Source organism: Liolophura sinensis, chromosome 8 (assembly GCF_032854445.1).
Source record: "Liolophura sinensis isolate JHLJ2023 chromosome 8, CUHK_Ljap_v2, whole genome shotgun sequence".
NCBI lineage: Eukaryota > Metazoa > Mollusca > Polyplacophora > Chitonida > Chitonidae > Liolophura > Liolophura sinensis.
This window is the reverse complement of record NC_088302.1, coordinates 46,675,657-46,696,902: the sequence shown is the minus strand read 5'-3', so window position 1 is coordinate 46,696,902 and position 21,246 is coordinate 46,675,657. Positions and strand designations below refer to the sequence as shown.

Sequence of the window (21,246 nt, the reverse complement as noted above, 5' to 3'; positions counted from 1 at the left end):
CATTCAACGAACATATGTCTCAGCTGTGCTTTGATTACATCTGTTTATATACCCAGTGTGCTGATATCATTTAATACGATCGAGATACTGCCCCAAGTTTTGATTAGGCATAATTAGCTACAATTATGAACTACAAAACCCAAGATTTTGTTCCCTGTTTACTAATTCTAATTGGGTTTGATGGAATATCCTTGACTTACTATGGATTGTATCATAGATCATCACATAACATCAACCAAGCGCTACAACACTCTACAGGACCATCCATAAGAGCGATGAAATTTTGTATGATCTCGCAATGATAGAAACTAAGTAGACATCTGTACATATAAAGGTAATGCTCTAAACGTGAAGCAAAGAGGGCAACCATTTACACTTGCAAGTGCTTACTGTATTGTATAACTTCAGAAGAATCTCCTCAGTAAGGAAATCCGACAGATTAACACCGCTCTGCAGGAACAGTTTCACGAAGTCTACACGATCCAGCTGTATGGCTGCCAACAGCACGTCATCCAGGCTACCAAGCTGTCGACAAATACACAATACAATGATGGTATATAGTACAGGGTCCAGCTGTACGGCTGCCAACAGTGCCTCATCCAGGTACCAAGCTGTCGGCAAATACACAATACAATGATGGTATATAATACAGGGTCCAGCTGTATGGCTGCCAACAGTACCTCATCCAGGCTACCAAGCTGTCGACAAATACACCATACAATGATGGTATATAGTACAGGGTCCAGCTGTACGGCTGCCAACAGTACCTCATCCAGGCTACCAAACTGTCGACAAATACACAATACAATGATGGTGTATAATACAGGGTCCAACTGTATGGCTACCAACAGTACCTCATCCAGGCTACCAAGATGTCAACAAATACACAATACAATGACGGTATACAAAACAGGAACAGCTGTATGGCTGTACCAATTCCATATACACGTTACCATGGAACAAGGTTCAGATCCTCGAGAATAAGTATATGTTCATCATAAACCAAATAGGCCCTATGGCATTTTCATGAACAGGTAGGGTTAGATTTATTTATTTATTTTCTTGATTGGTGTTTTAGGCTGAACTCAAGAATATTTCACTGATGCGACGGTGGCCAGCATTATGGTGAGAGGAAACCGGGCAGCGCCCAGAGGAAAGGGTTAGATTTAAGGTACTGAGTTATTAACACACGTTCAATAAATCTGCCTGTGTGACGTCGAGTTGTTCGGGGCAAATGGTACAAAATATCACTGATATGAAGGAATAGAGAACAAAGATATGTGATTTGAGATATTAACATAAGTGTCGAAACACATATTTGTATACCAGCTGTCAGCCATACTAGACGACCATTTTCCAAAACAACGTTCAACTCAAACCACTAAAGAACTATAAAAGTATATGAAGTGAGAAATTAGAACAGATGTACAGAAATTATAGTGCTGTAGAGGGTCTTTTCCTCAGTTCCTGGCAATTTACAATTACAAAGTCACATGAGTGACAACCAACGATAACAGTTTACCTTCCAGGTTCTGTCGTCTGTAAATATGTCAGTTTTGGCCACGTCTACCCGGTTCCAGATGAGGGCCAGTCTTAACTGTTCAATGAAGTATTCCTGATTGGCTGAAATTGTGGAGATATTGTTTTAATGTAGTGCTAACTGAGATGGCGACTTCCTTTAATGATGGAGATAGTCAGTAAGGGCAAATAGGCAATTAACCTAGCGCCATTAACTTTCTATCAGAACTAGATCACATCAACATTATTTTCACATTTAAATCTATGGGCCGAAACACACAACGCATCATGTAAGCTCACGAGAAATAAAAAGAAACAAAAAACTGTCAGTGCCACATTATACCCGAATAGGTTATTGCATACTAGAACTCTTGAACAAGCCTCAAGAGACTTAAATCTATTGCTTACAGGCGTGAGCTGAGACATCCAGCAAGCGTTTTCTTTTGTATGAAAGAAACATTTTTAAGCAAAGAAACATGAAGCAATACAGTACTAAGAAGTAAACAAGCAAAAGCAAAATATGCTTACCTTTGAGAAGAGCCTTGAGTATGGCTAGATCTATGTCCTTGGCGGAGTTGTTAGAATCCAATGTGAATATGGTCAGAAGGTCAGGAAACTGCAGACAATGCTTTATCCAATCAACGTACTGGGACACCTTGTCTTCCCGTCTTTGTCTAAACGTTTCCTCAAGCATTTGGCATACCTCGAGTTCCGTTTTTTCTGACATCACGCGAACTGTCCTGTAACGGTCAAGTTTCAATTCATTAATTAGCCCTTGACTTTTGTATCAATTTTAAAAGGGGGTAGAGGCAACAACAGTATGGCATACTGTTTGGGAGACAAAATGCTTGGAATAAGAATGTAACAGGTATTCAAACAAGTGTTTTAACAAATCTGACAAACGGTTCGTTTTTCTTTAATGTAATATATTTTTAGGAAAGATTTGTTTTTCTTGAAACTCTGTGATTTCCTCAATGCTAAATATTTTAATTTCAGATCTTGAAGATTTTAAATTTTTTACAAAAACTTCCACCCATGGTCCATTTCAGTTATGATCAGAACTAATAATAGGTTCTCAAAAAGGTAACAGGAATAATTTTGAAAAGCTTAAAAAATCTGCTGCGAAGTACTATTCATTTATTTATCCGATTGGTGTTTTACGCCATAGTCAAGGATATTTCACTTATACAACTGCGGACAGAGTGTTGCCAGAGAGATAAACGTTAGTTACCTTTTGGATGCATTTCCGGCTCTGTCAGTCTCTTCTATGGTGTGCTCTTCAGCATGTTCATACGCAAAAGCTAGTACATTTGCCGCCCTCCCGGATCCCTGCAATAGGAATTTCTTTCTTTCTTTCTTTGATTGATGTTTAACACCGTCCTAAGAACATTTCACTTATACGAGGAAGCCAGCATTATGACGGAAGGAAACCGGGTCCGGTGGAAACCATTGACAATTGCCAAGTTGCTGACTCCCTTCCCACGTATAGAGGGAAAGCCAGCATGAGCTGGACTTGAAGTCAGAAAAAGTGTACATCTATAATTATACTGGTGTATTGGTGAGAGGCTGTCTTGCGCGTAACCGCTCTGCATCGGATGTTCCCCTGCGATATGTCCAATACGTTCTCATAGTTAAACGTGCTACGTCACACCACCTTCACCAATCATAAAAAATGCGATAACCAGATCTTTCCTTATTGCTTTACCTCTGATTTTTAATATTATGCAGAGTGTCAAAAATTACAAACCGCGACTATAAGGGCCGGTGTCTTTTTCTGTACAGAGCTGTATACGGTCTGTAGAGTGCCAGGGCCTCCCTCCACAACTACCAGGATGATGGACGTCAAGACGCCTTGCTCTGTAGAATGAAGGACATGGAAGCTTTAGCTGGACTAATAATCGTATTGATGAAATATGCGTATAGTTTACGATGAAACCTGACGGCTCTTTAAAACGTTAATTTCAAAAGTTATATCAACTGCTTCACTAGGCACTGGTTTCCCAAGCCATGCTTCGTGCACCTATAGCACCCATCTATGAAGGTGAAACGATCTTGATCAAAAGGACACTTGCATTCTTCATTGGACACGACTGCAGGAAACCAATCTGAAGTTCACGAAAAGTCCACACAGATAAGAAAGGAAATTAAGGTAGACACCGACTCTTAGGGATTACAAGTTATAATTCATCTGTAAAACACGCCAATGCAATGTGGAAACGCAAACTTAGCCTTATGAAAGCATGAATATATTTGCAATGACGCCTCAGAGTAAATAAATAAATCCACATGCCTTTACTCCTCTGGGCGATGGTCATCTCCAATCTTGCCCGGAAGTCGATCTCCACGCCAAACTGATGCTGTGTCCCGTTGTCCACGAGGATAATATGGGAATGGTTACAATCAATGGGGGCTTCAAGCTTCCCTGGGGTCAGTGCTATACGGTACCGGGCCACATCCTGTGATTTTAACAAAGAGAATACTGTTAGCTGGATCCTTCTAGACCCTCTTGGCGGTAGAGAAAGACGGTGAAAGTTAAATGGTCTGAAAGACCTTAATTATTGTTTCTTGTTTATTTATTTTATTGGTGTTCACACCGTACTCAAGAATATATCCTTTATTACAGCCATACGTGTAACAGCCGTTAGCCAAAATGAACCTCCCAGGTCAATAACTGCACGACCAATTTCCAAAACGACGTTTAACACAAACCACCAAAAGAACTAAGAAAGTTCATAAAGTATGAAATTCAGAAGAATTCACACAAAGACAAGCAGTAAACAGTTTTACATGATGTAGAAAATAATAATGTCCTAGGCGAATTAATGAAATCAGTACTTAAAGAAAGCTGTCAACAGTTGTTTGAAAGGCGCTATGAATGTTCTACGCGAAATGATAAAATCAGTATAAAAAGCGGTCAATAGTTTCAAAGTTTCAAAACAGTTTTTGACGCCTTTTACATTGTCGAAATGCTTCTGGTGGTCGTTTCACGGTAATCTCTTTTCTCTGTTATATTTGATTTTGCTCTCGTCAACCTCTTGTTCATCGTAACATGTTTTTACAGGAAACATAAAGATTATCTGTAAATAGCCATTGTCCAATACAAAACCTATCAATTCGTTACATTGCCTTCTTCCATATAAACAGTGTATCAAAAGTAAGTCAGGTCTCAAACTGTGTTTGTCATTTACCAAGATATTTCCCCAGTCGCGAAATTTTGCCCACAGTATTTCGGTAATCACGTCAACACACTGTAGCAAGGATTACCATGTAGATACCAGTGTGCCCCAATGCGCATGCGCAAATGCATTATCGGTCGGATTTTGAAAATTTTACAAACAGATTGAAGATGGCAATGAAATTCTTTTTATGGACGTCAATGCTCGTTAGAGTTATAAATGTCTCCTTTGAACATGATGGCATTGAGCCAATTTCCCAGATCTTAATCCCATTTTTGAACTTTTGTGGAACTAGTTGAATCAAGTGGCGCATCGCCGTGTTACGATGGTATCCAATCTTGATGACGTTAGACAACTGCTTCAGGAGGAATGTTGTCATCCCTCAAAATTCGATCACATGCCTCATTAACACGATGCGAGCGAGATGTCTCAGAGTGATACACAAGCTTGGTGGTTATGTCAGGATTTTAACATTATCTGTTCATACAGGTAGTAAAAATAATCTTCAATTTGTTTGTAAAATTTTCAAAATCCGACCGATAAATGTGTTTGGGCATGCACATTAGAGCACATCTGTATCTACAGGGTAATCCTTGCTACAGCGTATTGACTTGATTACTGAGCTGCTGTGTGCAAAATTTCACATCGATTGGACAAATGTCTTGGTTAATGTCAAACATTGTTTTGGGTGGGAGTCCTGATGCACTGTTTATTTCTATCTACGCACCTTAGGGTTTACAAGAGATTCTTTATTCATGATACATCCCCACGTGGCAATTCCAAGAGCGACAACTTTGTTTTGAGTTGACTGTCCCATAGCTAAGTCTCTAAAGGCCTCTCCAACGTATTTCATAACACCTGTGTGGGTGCCGCCTGAGGTAATCCAAGCATCTACAACAACAATAAAACATCATCAGCTAAATAATATGAAACACTACAGTATGGACAGTAAAACCAAAGTAGCAACAAGAGTGTTATAGCCGACAGACGGTCAAACGTGTCCGATAAAACCAGTTCTCTTGTCAGTTTGTCAAAGTTACGGATTTACTCTAACTGTTTCTGTAAATACATAAATTGTAACAGCATGACTTAAGCAGAATTTGGTAAAAATGGGGTAACATTATCTGCATTACATTAGACATCACTGGCCTAAAATTGCTCAGAATGCTGTGTTTACCCAAATAAATGTTCTTCTTCTCAGTCTTCCACATCAATTGGGACTTTTTTGTACAGAGGTTAGGTTGATTTTATTGGCCAATAACGACAATAAAGACAAAACGTTATAGAGTGTAAAGACCAAACTTTCGGAAATTTCTTATTCCATTCGAATGCAAAGTAACAAAGAAAGTTGACTGCTATGTATACAGCTACTATTAAAAAGTGAACATACAAAATGAGTGGTAGAGATTGCAGAAAAAGAGAAAAAATTTCAATTCTAGGCTTACGCGCTCAATACTCGAGATTAATCTACAAGATGGGTTAAGTTTGTTAATTACATAAATATACATAAATATATTTACATGATTGACATGATTAAACTTTGGATTAAATACAGATATTTGTGGCTCAGCCACTGATTATTCAGTGTGTATTCAACACATATTCGCAGCATTTTCGAATAAGGCAACCGTATGCCTAGGTGGGAATGTCTGTCGGTAACCTGCGAGTGGTCGTGGGTTTCCCCCGGGCTCTGTACGATTTCCTCCCACCATAATACTGGCCACCGTCATATAAGTGAAATATTGTCGCGAACGGCATAAAACAGCAATCAAATAAATAAATAAATAAATAAATAACGCAACATCGAGTCCAAAATGTAAGCTACATTGTTTTTTGTGTAGGACCACCCTATATATGGACTGGTTTCCTCGGGGTAATCGGAAAGATACAAATGAAGAAATGTGCAGACTGACGTGACAAAAATGATTCAGGTGCCAACTACAAACTCACCTGTGCTGAGTGCCGCTTTTATAAGGCCTTTCCGGAAGACCTCTTTCAGCCTAGGAGTAAGATGGAAGTGCTTAGCCCCGCCCGTGACGGAGATAATGAGGTGAGGAGGTTTGAGTTTCCACACCCGGGTCATAAGGTCCCAGACCTTGTTAGCGTCCGTCTCTGCGTCTACACGGACATACTAGGAACAAATGGAAGGACAATGCAGGTGCTGGCGAATTTTTCGGATAACTCAACAACAAATGGCATTCGCCAGTAATGAGGACGCCACCCATGCTGTAGCCAAAACATGTTTTAACCCCAAGATCTCGATTCTTATTAATTTGTTGTACGATACAGTCGTCGATTCCGATATTCATATAATAATATTTAACATAATGAGTACAATTTCCTTACAAATGTTCAACATAACCGACTAAAGAACTGAGAAAGCAAATAATATTTCAGATTTTATTTTATTTCGTAAATTAATAATCAAAATGACGCAATGTCACAGTTTTTAAAGATGATGGAAAGTGTCAAGGAAAGTAAAATTTAATGTAATCTGTATTAAACTCGTATAGCATATTGGATTATATGTCTTTAATCACCCAAAACGTGTAACAAGAGTTTGATTGCAACTCTTCATATATCCATGTAACGTGGTGATATCATTTAATAGAGCTGATGCAAATACATCCCCTAACTTCGGTTCAAGTGGAATTAAACACTATTAGTTCAGAACGCCAGAGGTTATGGACATTCCGTCCATATCTATCAACAAAAGAATTATAATGACCGTAAAGTTTAAGAAATTTAGAATGAAGGCGTTTGGGGGAATATCCTGTGACCAGTATTTGTAGTAATCAGTCATTGTGACGTTGACTTAAACCGTGACGTAACACACACGCCATCTAACACGTGACTCAACGTGAGATATGTACATGTACAGGCTATATGCAATAAGGTTTGGTGTCTTGCTATGCAAGTGAATGCAATCCATGATTCTCTATACATGTATGTCATCGTAAACCTTCTGGTAATATTCCTTGAGCAGTAATCAGATAGCCCCGGTTACCGACTTGCAGAATTCGAAGAAATGGTAAGTGCAATTTAGAGTTTATTAGAGTTTTCAGTCGACAAGAGGCATTCCACTGGTTTGCACTGCAAAGCGCACCATGTGAATGCAGTTGACTTTCTCTTCACCGAGTTCAGTTCTTACCTTGGCGTACTTTTGGCTAAAGCCAACGAACTGCATTTCCCCCACAGCATTTGTAGGTATGGGTTTGGTATGCTCCTTCTGGTTCCAAATGTTTGGAGCTCCCAGAGCTGTTGTTGTTATCGCACTTTCTGAATGTTGTGATCGATTATAGCCACAGTAACATAGAGGGTCATCTCTGTAAATGAATTTAAATAATTTGTATTATTTGTTTGTCGGTAAATCCATATGTAAATCATACGATCATTCCTCGGCTGTTAAAATGTATGATTTGAAAGTATTTTAAACTTACTTGTATTTACATAATGACGGATAATCAATGATTAGTATTACCTATGTCATATCGATGTATCTTTTTTTATTAACATTCCCGTCTTACGTTGCATGAGAGACATTATTTAACTTGTAGATCTTGTTATCTAGTTCCATGAATAATTGGTATTTAATGAAATCGGGAGGCTCTAAAATCCCTTGTTGGGGGTTGAGGCTGAACCAACAGAAAGAAGCATATTAACCCCTCGGCTACAGGCTGCAACCCCCTCCCTCCCTCCAATGAAAACAACATAGATAACTGATGGCTAAGCTAAGGATCAGACAGTTGTTTACACTGGCGCTTCAATGCATGTCCGGCATGAGTCAGGTGAAATCTTCTTTTTCCCAAAACACGACAAAAGTGAAAAAGGACGTGTCTTGCTGAATGAATGACACCAGTTACCAGCCAGTCAAATTTTTGGACGTGACGGTGTGAATGGAGAGCAAATTTACGCAGCGTTGAACCATACGATTACAACCGAAACATTTGCGTGCCCATCACTTCTTGCCTCCAAGGAGTGCGCGTTCGCTGTGGGGATTGTCTCCTTAATGTGTTGAAATCTTACATGTATTACCCGGAAGTATCGGACTAACACTCCTCCTAACTGGTGTCTTTCTTACGCTTTCCGCGATTTGGTTGAGCATGGGATACCGTGATTATCTCCCTTATATATACTGAATAACGAATTAATATGTCCTCTTGAATAGACACAAACGAACGTGTCATCTTACGCCACATCACTGGAGCATTCTGTGTATAGCCATGCGTCATATTAAAGTGTATGGCCTTTAATCGCCTGGACATAAAAAGGAAGACATTTGTATGGCTGTAAAAATAGAAATTGAACAAACATACGAATAACTTCCCTCTTATAGATAAAAGAGAAGCAAAGGAAAAGTGCCGTGTAATTCAGTCATAAAAGAGTCTGTGTTCAGACTGTCTTATTCCAACCTGTATAAGATTGCATGAAATTTAAAATGAACAAAAAAAGAATCTTAAACATGCTATTCGGAACTTACGAATTATCCCCGGGCTTCTGCACAAACTTAACACAGATTCGGCACATCAGATGGGCTTTCTCAGCCCAAGCCTTGGGGTTGCCCTATTCACAAGAAATAAACACATACGTCAGATATGTATATTTCATTGTTACGGCCAATAGGGATAGAAATTGTCAAAATGAATAAAGCATCTGTAGAAAGGCCATTGAAAACAGTGTCTGAAAACATTTTTTAAGAATCACACAACTTTTTTCCATATTTTTATATTCAGCTCTGTATAAAATTCTTGTGAATTGCACTCATGCAATGCATCAGTGTGCCCCCCTCCCTAAAAAAACAACAACAAAAAACCAAATCTAACACAATATACCTGCTTTAGTCGCTTTGATGCGATTGACTACAAACTTTATGAATATGGCCTACAAAAAAAATATGGCCGACCATACCACAAAAATTGACTGCATTAAACTCAACGAAAAAAGACAATTTCAGAAACAGCTATGAATCGCCTTTCTAATAATACATATTTAGTTTCGACAGTTTCTTAGCTTTTAGGAGACCATTTGAGACCAAGTACATGCATTTCCGTCGGTAAAAGTTATTTTCAAAAGCTTTCTAACTGTAAGCCCAATCGGCATTTCAGGCGTCTCGTGAGTTCACGCGAAACACGGTGGGATCTCTCGCAAACTAACGCAGGAAATAGGCTGATTTTGCTAGATTCTCGATGTTAAAACATATAATAAAATCACGTCTTTTAGTCGCGGCAGTCCGCGAGAACTTCCATCTTGTCTCGCCTGAGTCTGTGTAAACTCCCGATACCCATGAAATGTCGATTGGGCTTATTTTTCTTGATCAGGTGATCTCCTTTGTCAAAAAGAAAGAGTGACACATTAAGGTTGTACGGAATTTGGAAAACTCGGACACAGTTTTATCATTAATACAGGAAACGGAAAAAAACATTCGTATATCAATGGTTTATCCTGACCAATAAGTGTAAGACCAATTTCCAAAACAACGGTCAGTACAAACCAACAAAGAACTAAGACAGAAACAAGTAAGAAATTAGGATGGATTCTCGCGAAGAGAAGCAGTCGACAGTTTTCGATAATAGTGAAAAACGAAAGGAAGGCCACAATATTAATGATAATTCAAATCGTGTACCAAGCTAATATATAAGGTGTCCTTAATCAAAATATGTACCTCAGTTGCGTTTTGATTGCAATTGTTGATATGTCCCACGTGGGGGATTTATTCCACGATGTATATTCATCTCATAGTGATAATAAACATGCTTTATTTTGGGAAAAATGCAAACTTCAGAGTGGGTTAGGGAAATCTGATACTAACAAGTTGCCGATAACAGCTACCTATGTACATAGTATAGATACATCTTTCAACATAGTTTTAAACATTTTTATGTAGTTTTCTAATATCACTTGTGGGTGTCATTTACAGGCTTCTGTGTATCACATGCCTGATATTAAAGTGTATGGCCTTTAATCGCCTGGACATAAAAAGAAAGAGACTCGTATGGCTGTAAAAATAGAGATAGAAATTGAACAAACATACGAATAACTTCGCTGTTACAGATAAAAGAGAAGTAGAGGAAAAGTGCCGCGTATTTCAGTCATAAAATAGTCTGTATATTCATACATACGTATATGTATATTCATCTCATAGCCCAGTGATAATAAATATGCCTTGTTTTGGGGAAAACACAAACTTCAGAGTGTATAAGGGAAATCTGATACTAACAAGTTGCCGATAACACCTAACCATGCGCATAGTATAGGAAGGGCTCCTGCTACCACCCTGTGCGTGACGAACACTGTACTTACAGATCTCAGTATCACGCAATAGACTACAGCATGCAGAGTAAACCAAAGCAGCAACGAAACCGTGATAGCGGACAAATGCGGCTATTTTTCGGCTTACCTCTGTATAAAGGGTTCTAATGGATGGAGTAAATTTGACATGGCGTGTTGTGGTGTGAAAATCGGTTCGGGGCAGAAGAGAGTATGGTGGAGCTGGTGTTGGTTGTACTTGCACAGGCCCCTTTGATATACTTCAACGCAAGAATATAATTGCTCTTTAGAGACCCAGTATGTATAATGGTACTTGTAGAAAATTACCTTGAGAGAAAGCAAAAACATTTCCACAGTTTTCTACTTGTTAGTTTCTCAAAGTCTAGTATCGATCCTTCACACTGGCGTCAATATAACAAAAGCTCTGAGTGATTTAAAATTTTTTGTACATCGTCATCATGGGAAGAAATATGAACGAAAATTAGAACAGCGCAGACCGACCTCGAAGTCAAACCGTGCACGTTTTCTCTTGGGCTTCGAGCCGCTTAAATGGTCCTGAACCAGGGTCATTCCGTTATGTTCGCCTCCCTTCTTGGTGGCATCCGTCATGCTCATTTGATTCAACTCTATATCCTCCTCTGACGTCATCTCTCTGAAAAGAACAAAAAACCATCCAAACCATTACAAAAGCCTAAAGGATACAGCGCTAACCTGTAGGCCTGGATAATAAGATTGGTAGATGTTGTTGAGAATGAATGAATGAAGAATGATTATGGATTAACGCCACTTCAGCCATATCGTGACGATGTTATTTAGATAGTGGTTTTAAATGCATTTTCTCCTGATAGCACATTCTGGTGAAAACTGGGTGAGACATCTCCGGGTAACGAACCCGGGACTTACGTTGTCATTGTTAGGCACCTGATCGTCAGCAATATATGTAGCTGTTAACCGTCTGGACCATTCGACTAGCAGGCTCGTCACCAAAAGCTGGAGGCGCAGCTTACTGGTAGGCCTTACGGCGAACATGCATTAGTAAGCATCTAATTATCACAACGGTCGTCGTCATATGACTGAAAAATTGTTGAGTACGACGTTAAACCCCAAGCACTCGCTCACTCACAAGGGACACAACTCCCTTAGCTGGGTGTCACAGATTGGTAGATATCATTAACGACGGGATATTATTTAACAGTACTGTTGTTAATAGGATTACACTATTTGGATATAGCATGGCTTTTAGCGCTGATAATTGTCGGAGAGTAACTATAATGAAGTTATTATCGCCCATATTTTCTCGTTTCACATGTAGGCCTTTGCCTGGCCCAGAATGCTTAAGTTACAAACAGAATCATAGCTGGTGTGAGCGCAAATATCTACATTTAAAAGTACTTGGTGTGTCGCCTATGATTACAATGTTGAGATCCGGATGTTGACTGACGCACGTATTCGACACATAAAGAGTTCACATAGTTCCGGTATGGTTTACTGCATACGTGTGTACATATTTAGCGCTGAATAACGACATGTATAAGTGTTTATATGTCTCTAGTCACTTGTAGAACCTACCTTCAAATCGGTGTCAAAATTCCCGCATCAATAAATGACAAGTGGTAAATGTACGAACTACAGGGCATCCAACTCGCCCTATACTTACGGCTCTGACTTGTCTAACTCCTGGTGGACGAGTGAAAACCGAGCCTGCGTTTGCCTCATACTTGTTTGATAACCGATCTGTATAGGTCAGTGGAGGGAGGAGGGATATGGTGGGAAATTCCGTCCATGTGGTTCAGGAGACTAACTCGTTATTTATATTGTTCCCGGATACGGGCTGAAACCGGCCTACCATACAAAGTGTACACGACGTTCAGAAATATGTAGACCGGGCATGCACTATGCTTTAATATATCGGTCACGCCTGGGCGAGTCCATTCTGCCGTCAACATTGAGTCGGGTTTGATATACAGCTCTTTCACGCACTTCAGTTAAATGTGTTACGTCTATACACATGTTAAGTATCCAGAAAGCACACAGGTCTAACCTCTGCGATGCGAAACAGATATGTGTTTATAAATGGTTTTATGAAAACTCGTATCACTAACTGAACTGACTAATGACTGACTAACCCAACTGAATGAGTTCAAGAAAACTCCCTGGTGAAATGTAGCGGACAAATTACCAGCTACAGACCAAAAGCGAAAGGACAGAGACGGGCTAAGAATTATACGTTTTCCCGTTAGAATTGTACGTCAGAATAAAACCCGAACTGAGGTAAACTGACAAGAGATCGGATTCCACCGGCTCTCTATGCTGCATTTTTTAAATATATTATCTACGTGTCACCGAATGGCTGAGAGGGCAATGTCTGATCGATTAACCGACTGTATGGGGTCAGAAACACTTTCGAATTAATCAAAGGAATCATGGAAAGGGTATCCCAGGATTACAGGCAAATGTACATCCCGGTTTCATCCTACCATAATGGTCGTACAAGTGTAATATTCTCGAGTTTGGCGCAGAACATCAATCAAAAAAATAAATAAATAACAAATGGACAGCTGTCAGATTTGATCTCATGATCAGAGATATTAGGAGGTTGGGATATGTTGTCCTGCTCCGCCTGAGATGGGATGATAATTCCTGTTTATAAGGGAATATGAAAAGTCCTTTTTGATAGGTCTACAAAGTGTACCTTGCATGGAATGCGCATGAATAGAATATATATAGGCCCATGGTGAGCTGCTCACTGATATTAGAATGAGCAGATTTGTGAAACTTACACCCTTTACCGAAGAATTGTGGGTAAAAGCTTGAACATTATATAGGTGTCGTTTCCGAGGAAAATCGTGTCATTGTGAGTAAAATGGTCTGAAGCAGAGTGCTTTATGTTTGCAATTCCAATGACTGTGGTTGAATTTGTACGTATAAAAATGTCTTAGTTTTCAGGCTTAAACAGCACGGCGTTTACCTTGCTCTAGGTACAGTGTTTACTTTGCCAGCATTTCAATAGTTGTTTAATCTAAACTTTACATCGAGCGAGCGAGTTGTTTAATCAGAGGTCAGCGTGGGGGGATATCAAATACATGTCATCTGATACTTCGGTCTTTCGTGTTAATCGACTGCAGTTGAGGTTCGCGGTGTCGGATATTTTGATGATGTGAACGCAAACATTATTGATTGCGAATTTGAAATATGGGTAGTATAATTTCCAAAATATTCCTGGACCCATATAAGCAAATAAGTAAATAAATAAATGAAAAACCATTTTTTACTAAAGACTAAATACACATGTGTGTATGAATTATTTGGTGAAACACGGAAACTCATAATCTGCAGTCAAAGGCATAGCGCTTGGAGCAGTGGATATAAAGGTTACTTTACGTTATTGAAGAAGATTGTCTATGATAATGATTAGGTCGTTTTTTTTCTTTTTTTTTGTCATTTGGGCTTTATCAAACTTTCTCCTAACATGTGTTCAAAAGACATGTTCATGAACTGAAACAAAACATATACCCCTGTGAACGTCGGCATTCTAAATGACGTCACACATCCGGCAGAACCTGTCGTCTTCTCCGCACCTTCAACAGATTCCTAGCATTCCAACTAACGTCGGGCAGCATACGATTTGTCGAATTATTCAAATCGTATGAAATATATCGCATTGGTCATATTTACATTTGAAAAGTGAAATTGGAAGAGTCGATACGACAAATAGGGAGCGGCTTTCACTGAATCTGATAATGGCTTTGTGACTGGCATTATTTTCCTGCTCGCAGTTCTTTTGGAGAGAATGAACTGGTTTAACATGAAAACTTTCTATTTTTACACAGGGTCCACGTGTATATAATTGAATGAATTCGTAAAATTATTCAGTCAGATGACGACGAAGAGTCAGTATCATGTGTTTTCTTATTGCAGGACGAGTCCATGCTGCCAAAGTGCTGCCACCACTGAAGTATCATGCCGAAGGCTCCAGACATGACACCCCACCCTAACATTATACTAACACCGGGTCAACCAGTCATGTTTCCTTGCTTAAACTCCTCAGTGCTGAGCGCTGTGCAGTCCGTTGTTCATTCTCACTGTGTAGTCTGTTGTTCATTCCTGCTGTGTAGTCTGTTGTTCATTCTCACTGTGTATTCTGTTGTACATTCCCGGTGTAGTCTGTTGTTCATTCCCCAAGCAGTCTGTGGTTCATTCCCGGTGTAGTCTGTTGTTCATTTCCCGTGTAGTCTGTTGTTCATTCCTTATGTGTAGTCTGTTGTTCATTCCTGAGGTGTAGTCTGTTGTTCAATCCCAGTGTAGTCTGTTGTTCATTTCCCCTGTGTAGTCTGTTGTTCAATTCCCATGTAGTCTGTTGTTCACTCCCCGTGTTGTCTGTTGTTCTTTCCCCGCGTAGTCTGTTGTTCAATCTCTGTGTGGTCTGTAGTTCATTCCTCCCTTTGCGATGACGATTTTTGGGCAACGTGATAATGTACTTAATATGTATGCATTAAAAGAAAACTATAGTTATGTCAGTTTGAACTGGAAGCGCCACTGCCCAGGAGAAGATACCCTATTCAGAAACTAGTTGACTAATGTCATCAAAGGCTTTAATTTGTCAACCTCCGATATCAATATAAATGCAAACAGTATATAATATTTATGACTGTTGGCCAAAATGAGAATCGTTAACGTTCTGTGTTCTTAATAACCCTATAATAATTTGGTCACTCTCGTTCTCTTTCATGTTTACAATGTGGAGCCTTGCACTCTTATCAGCCTTATCAGTAAATGCCTTGACTGTCCGTGAACTGGAGACAAACGGAACAGAAAAGATCGGGGTGTTAGACATGTCCAGTGAAAGTGCATCTTTGCATGCGAATGTTACTGAAAGCAACCTGATTATTAGAGGTGCACTTTGTAAGATGGCTAATATAGCATAGCTGCATGAACAAGAATTCCCCTGGTGTACTAAGCATCCCAGAGGCCTGGTCCCTTAACATTCCTTTCATGTGAAGCCAGTATTAAATGTTATGACAATACTGTTTTCTGAGTTATTCTAGACAAGCCTACATCTTAAACATTACAATCAACATCACTGCATATTTTACCCAGTTTGGCTTAAAGCATTTACATAAACAGTCTAATAAAGCCTTAAATGAAGTAAATTCACAAGAGGCTTTCAGCCTTTCAGTAGCTAAACTGAGCTGCTAGGAGTTCATCAATTCATTGTGCAGCTTTTGAACTTTTTAAGACTGTTCAGTACCGAATCAGTGGATGATGAAAAAGGAACGGCAGGCCAGGTAGGCAAATAGAGTTATCCCCCATTTTATTCAAGAGAACGCACGTAATCACGGATTTTCTATACGTTTAACCAGATTGACAGTAACTTATTTTAAGTGTTACTGTAATATATAATTCTTTACGTAGACGAACACGTTAAATCCTGATGTGCAGACAACGTTTGTGAACAGTTGCAATCAAAGCACTACATAGACACCATGTGAAAATTATCCACGTTGGATGTCATGCTTAGAATATCGCATCTCTTCTTCAATGAAAACTGATAACTACATTCTCTCTTAGATGTTACCAGTTTTATGTATATTTATTTATTTGATTGGTGTTTTACGCTGTATTCAAGAATATTTCACTTATACGACGGCGGCCAGCATTATGTTGGGAGGAAACCGGGCAGAGCCCGGCGGAAACCCACGACCATCCGCAAGTTGCTGGAAGACCTTCCCTTGTACGGCCGGAGAGGAAGCCAGCATGAACTGGACTTGAACTCACAGCGACCGCATTGGTGAGAGGCTCCTGGGTCATTACGCTGCGCTAGCGCGCTAACCGACTGAGCCACGAAGGCCCCTTATGTATATTTATACCCTATATTATATCTTACCTATTTCTGTGGGAATTGGTCTTTTGCATTGTTTTGCATTGTTGAGTTGCATTAAAAGAGCCCTGTGATTATTTATTTGGAACGCCCTTTTGGGTCTAGGACTGGTGTTATGTCGAACGACGCTTAGAACTTTGGCTGCAAAAGCGTCTTTGATACCCCTTTAAGAAGATCTCAAGAAAAACAGCTCTACACAAAAACCACAGCACCAATATACAGAGTAAAACTACAGCATTGACGATAGTGTGGGACAATGTAGTTGGCAAATGGTCACACTTATCAGGCGATGTCTGGCCTCGTGGAGTTTCCTCAGACAGGGCTTCATTCCAACTGTTCAGTTACCGCAGAATTAAATATAAAATGCAGTTCTTTCAAGCGCCATTTAATAGACATCACTGGTCAAGAGATACTCAAAATGCTGTGTTATCATATAACAATTAATAAACAATAACATAGACTCACTTGGAACCACTTAATAACCAATTGCATTTGTTCCTATCTGCATACAAATGGCCTCTCTAAAGACGTGGTTCACTACAGATCTTTAACCTAATTTCGTACAGATACGGTGTTTTCACACACAGACCAGCCATGGGTCATACGAGATTTCCCCCCACTGAACCTCACCGTCAGTTTAGACCTTTGTAACTTGTGTAAGTAAGCACATGTTAATGTCGCCTTTTACAACATACTATACTGAAAGTTGTAGTGCATAAATACATCCAACCAACGCTAGAATTTTACAAGTCGTCATACGTCTCTTCATATTCTACGGTTGAGGTGTCATAAGATACGCATACAGTGGGTATATTGTCGACAGTCCTGTAGGTCTGTTCTACACTGAGAGAACCTAACTAACAGCTAAATCTCGAGCGTTCCACTGCAGACCTGGATAGAAGACCGAGCGTGGATAATACGCCTTCTTCTCAGGCCATGTTGATGTATGTAGAATTATGCAACCAGCTTTGTGTTCCTTTATGGTAGACTGACCAGTCGCAAGACTTACACAGCCACCAAGAGTGCAATACCAGCGGTAGTTCAATGAGGCAGTTTTGAAATCGCCAGGCTCAAGGCGAGATCATGGCTTCAGACGAGATGCTGCGGGAAGGTAAGTGCATATATATTCTATATTCTACACTGAACACTTAATTGGAATGTGATACCTACCTCATGATGTTGACCTGAATTTCTATGTTTAACGCGTGTTCGTGGCGCTTGGATCAGCTGAGACAGAGTTTGGGGTTATACTAGGGTATGCCAGTTATATAGTGCTTTGCGTGGTAATCAGAATGCATGTCAAAATACAAAAAATGTAGACTTGTTAATTCTCTAGAGGATCAAATAGTTAAGAATACATCAAAATGAAGTCAACTGAAACAATTCAAACGTTGACATTTTAATTATATAATAGTAACATATGGTTTGTATTGTTAAACTAATAATAACAGGTTAATAAGCATAAAACCAGAATGTATATATAGGCCCGGGTATTTTCGTCCACTTACTCCGAAAAATCGGGTTTAAAAATCCGGATTTAGCCTAACTATGAGTGAGGTCAAGTCCCAAAATCTCACTAGTCGCTTATAGTGTAAGAGGATATGTTATTTATATATTTGATTGGTGCTTCATACTGTACTCCGGATTATTTCCCTTACCCAGGAGCGAAAATGGCCGGGCAGAGCCCAGGGGAAACCCACGACCATCCACAGGTTGCCGGGTGGCTTTTCCACGTACGGCCGGAGAGGAAGCCAGCGTGAGCCGTACTTTAGACTGACAGCAGCCGCATAGGTGAGACGATAACACCTCGGTCATTTTGCACAAGACCACGGAGGCCATTTCGCTATATGTTTTTCTGTGTCTAAATTGGAAGCCTTATATTGCCTTTAGTGTTCAAGTGAGGGAACATGTTAACTATGATATGATCTCAAGGATATTGTCCTGGCATTAGGAGACATTCTTGTTATATGACTTAGAAAATGCTGTATATGAACGACTTAGAAAATGCTGTATATAACGACTTAGAAAATGCTATATATAAACGACTTAGACAAGAGTATCCTTTATTTTCACGTTTATGTATTTTCAAGCTGCGCGTTTACTCCTAGGAGGCTCATGAGCCCAACAACTCGCGGAAAGCACCCGCTCTTTCTCACTGCTTATGGTGATTTCTCGAGCCACTGGTTTTTCGCAGGGCTAGGATATCAGGGTGGAACAGGTAAAGGCGATACACTCTCGCGGTGTTGACGATTCTCACATTCTCGAGTAACGGAGTACATTCAATATTTACCGGATACTAATATAAGGCGTTGTTTTTATTGGCCGGAACAAGTCACCACACTGGACGATGGTAATGGTCAAACACTTTGACACATTTACACTATTGATGACCACTGGCCGGTTGCTTAAAAATTTGTTAGTCATAAACCCGATATTAACTTCACTCCAGACTAAATGGCCATTAACACTGAGACTGGCAGCAATATTTAAGCCTGGTTCAACGTTAAACACACTTTTGAACAACTGACGGCAGACATCAATTCGCCAGTAGCTCAATGTGCAGCATTCATGTCACTCCAATTACACATGGGGTTACACCGACTTTGCGGTGTCTACATGCAGACGTTGTGCTGTGCAGTTAAATCCACTCCAAAATATTCACTTGAATAATTTAAAAGGAACAAACAATTGAGGGCGATTACACATAGCGACAACAGACAGAGCGGTAACTGTAAAACTGTGACCACCTGTAAAGTAATCCTACAAGCACAGGACGAACGACACATGAAATAAAAGGCCTCAAGATAGATATTTTGCCCATCATTTTCTCGAATTTTTTACACAATGTTCCCCAATGGTGCCTCCTTTATCGATTACAAGTTTATCACCAGGTGGCGCTAATTCCATATCATCAGCATACCACTCAGATTAAGGTTTGATTGGTTATTGCATACTTCGAGTTTCTAACACACTTTTTTGTGACATTCTATATATTGAATTTAAATTTATCACGACCTATTCAAAAAGATCTCTAAGACTTCAAGTGGCTCATTTATCGCTCAGCAAATGTATACGAAGAAGGATCCCTGTGACAGTACTGTGAAAGGGCTCAGGTCAAGGACGGACAGAATGTCCTTGACCTTGGATGTGGCTGGGGATCTCTTACCCTGTTCATTCGGGAGAAATACCCTCGCTGTCACGTGACCTGTGTGTCAATCTCCGCCACCCAGCGGCAGTTGATCAAATCAGAAGGGGGTCGGCGTGCCAGACTTGAGTGTATTACGTGCGATGTTTTCAACACAGCAAAGCGTCGTATGATCGTTTGATCTCCACTGAAATGTTCGAGGTAAGAGAAGTGACTATCACCTGATACTGTGTATTTACTTATTCGATTGGTGTTTTACGCCGTATATCTCAATTATACTACGCCAGCTAGCATAATGGGGGAGGAAACCATCCGAGAGCCAGCATGAGCTGGACTAACTCAGTAACCCCAGTGGTGAAATGTTCGAGGTAAGAGAAGTGACTATCACCTGATACTGTGTATTTACTTATTCGATTGGTGTTTTACGCCGTATATCTCAATTATACTACGCCAGCTAGCATAATAGGGGAGGAAACCAAACCGTTAGAATGTAGATTGAAATGTTGCAAACCAATAACTCAAAGGTTATCGGCCATGTACAAAATCTGTGATTTCACTCTGTCATTTGATAAATCCCTCTTAAAGGATGTGTGTATTCACCTCTACCCTCTCTTTTGTCACTCGTGGTTGTGTTTAAATGGCGGAATAATCAATGTTGAAATAATAAACGTCTTCTACGTTAATAAAAATGTAACTTGATTTGATGTAATCATTTCAGCACATGAAGAATTACGATCTGTTAATGCAGAAAGTCTCGTCGTGGCTCAAACCATCTGGCTGTCTGTTTATCCAGTGTCTTTGTCATCAACAATTTCCGTACGCTTTTGACACAAAATCCGGTTCAAACACGGAATGGGTGGCCAAGAATTTCTTCTCTAGAGGGACAATGCCTTCAGCCGATCTCCTTCTTTAATTCCAGATTAGTAATTTGATGCTTTTTTTCGCTTAAGTCAAATTTTACACGAACGATAATTGAATTTCCATCAACTGCGTCCACATTTGAAAAGGGTGCAAGAAGCCTTAATAGTAAGTGTAATTACAGGCGAATATTTCACAAAGCGCACCCAGCTGTACGCAGGCAAAAGTATTTTTAAGTTAAAAACTCGAAATCGATAACGGTGGTAGTTGTATGCACGTATCAAAAGGTCCCTTGTCTTTGAGTAGTTTTGCCAGGTCTGATTTCACCTTTGCAACTTTAGTGTTTCTTCTTGATAAATATTTTCTAGAGTACTCAAATGCCAGTTTTTTGAACACTGATCGAT

At 39.8% G+C, this 21,246-nt stretch overlaps 2 protein-coding genes across 4 annotated transcripts in view; one reads left to right on the top strand and one right to left on the bottom strand.

Moving 5' to 3' along the window:
* Positions 1 to 12,775, bottom strand: part of LOC135472111 (transient receptor potential cation channel subfamily M member-like 2) — a 41,901-nt gene extending 29,126 nt beyond the window's left edge. Inside the window, exons 1-12 of one of the 3 annotated variants that reach the window (XM_064751466.1) lie at positions 12,619 to 12,775; positions 11,463 to 11,613; positions 9,175 to 9,257; positions 7,846 to 8,020; positions 6,645 to 6,825; positions 5,422 to 5,585; positions 3,809 to 3,974; positions 3,266 to 3,375; positions 2,750 to 2,847; positions 2,047 to 2,258; positions 1,523 to 1,623; positions 391 to 525 (exon numbers count right to left, since the gene is read on the bottom strand). In XM_064751466.1, the coding sequence (XP_064607536.1) occupies positions 391 to 525; positions 1,523 to 1,623; positions 2,047 to 2,258; positions 2,750 to 2,847; positions 3,266 to 3,375; positions 3,809 to 3,974; positions 5,422 to 5,585; positions 6,645 to 6,825; positions 7,846 to 8,020; positions 9,175 to 9,257; positions 11,463 to 11,613; positions 12,619 to 12,677 (1,635 nt within the window). In that variant the 5' untranslated portion in view covers positions 12,678 to 12,775. Of the gene's footprint in view, positions 1 to 390; positions 526 to 1,522; positions 1,624 to 2,046; positions 2,259 to 2,749; positions 2,848 to 3,265; positions 3,376 to 3,808; positions 3,975 to 5,421; positions 5,586 to 6,644; positions 6,826 to 7,845; positions 8,021 to 9,174; positions 9,258 to 11,462; positions 11,614 to 11,864; positions 11,888 to 12,530 lie in introns of those variants that run through there. The other 2 variants (XM_064751468.1, XM_064751467.1) reach the window with 2 other exon arrangements.
* Positions 12,776 to 17,922: 5,147 nt separating this feature from the next.
* LOC135473604 (uncharacterized) lies at positions 17,923 to 20,933 on the top strand. The gene is given in 4 exon segments (XM_064753464.1): positions 17,923 to 17,950; positions 19,903 to 20,150; positions 20,153 to 20,185; positions 20,703 to 20,933. Coding segments are annotated over 4 exon segments (540 nt in total).
* The last annotated feature ends 313 nt before the right edge of the window (positions 20,934 to 21,246 follow it).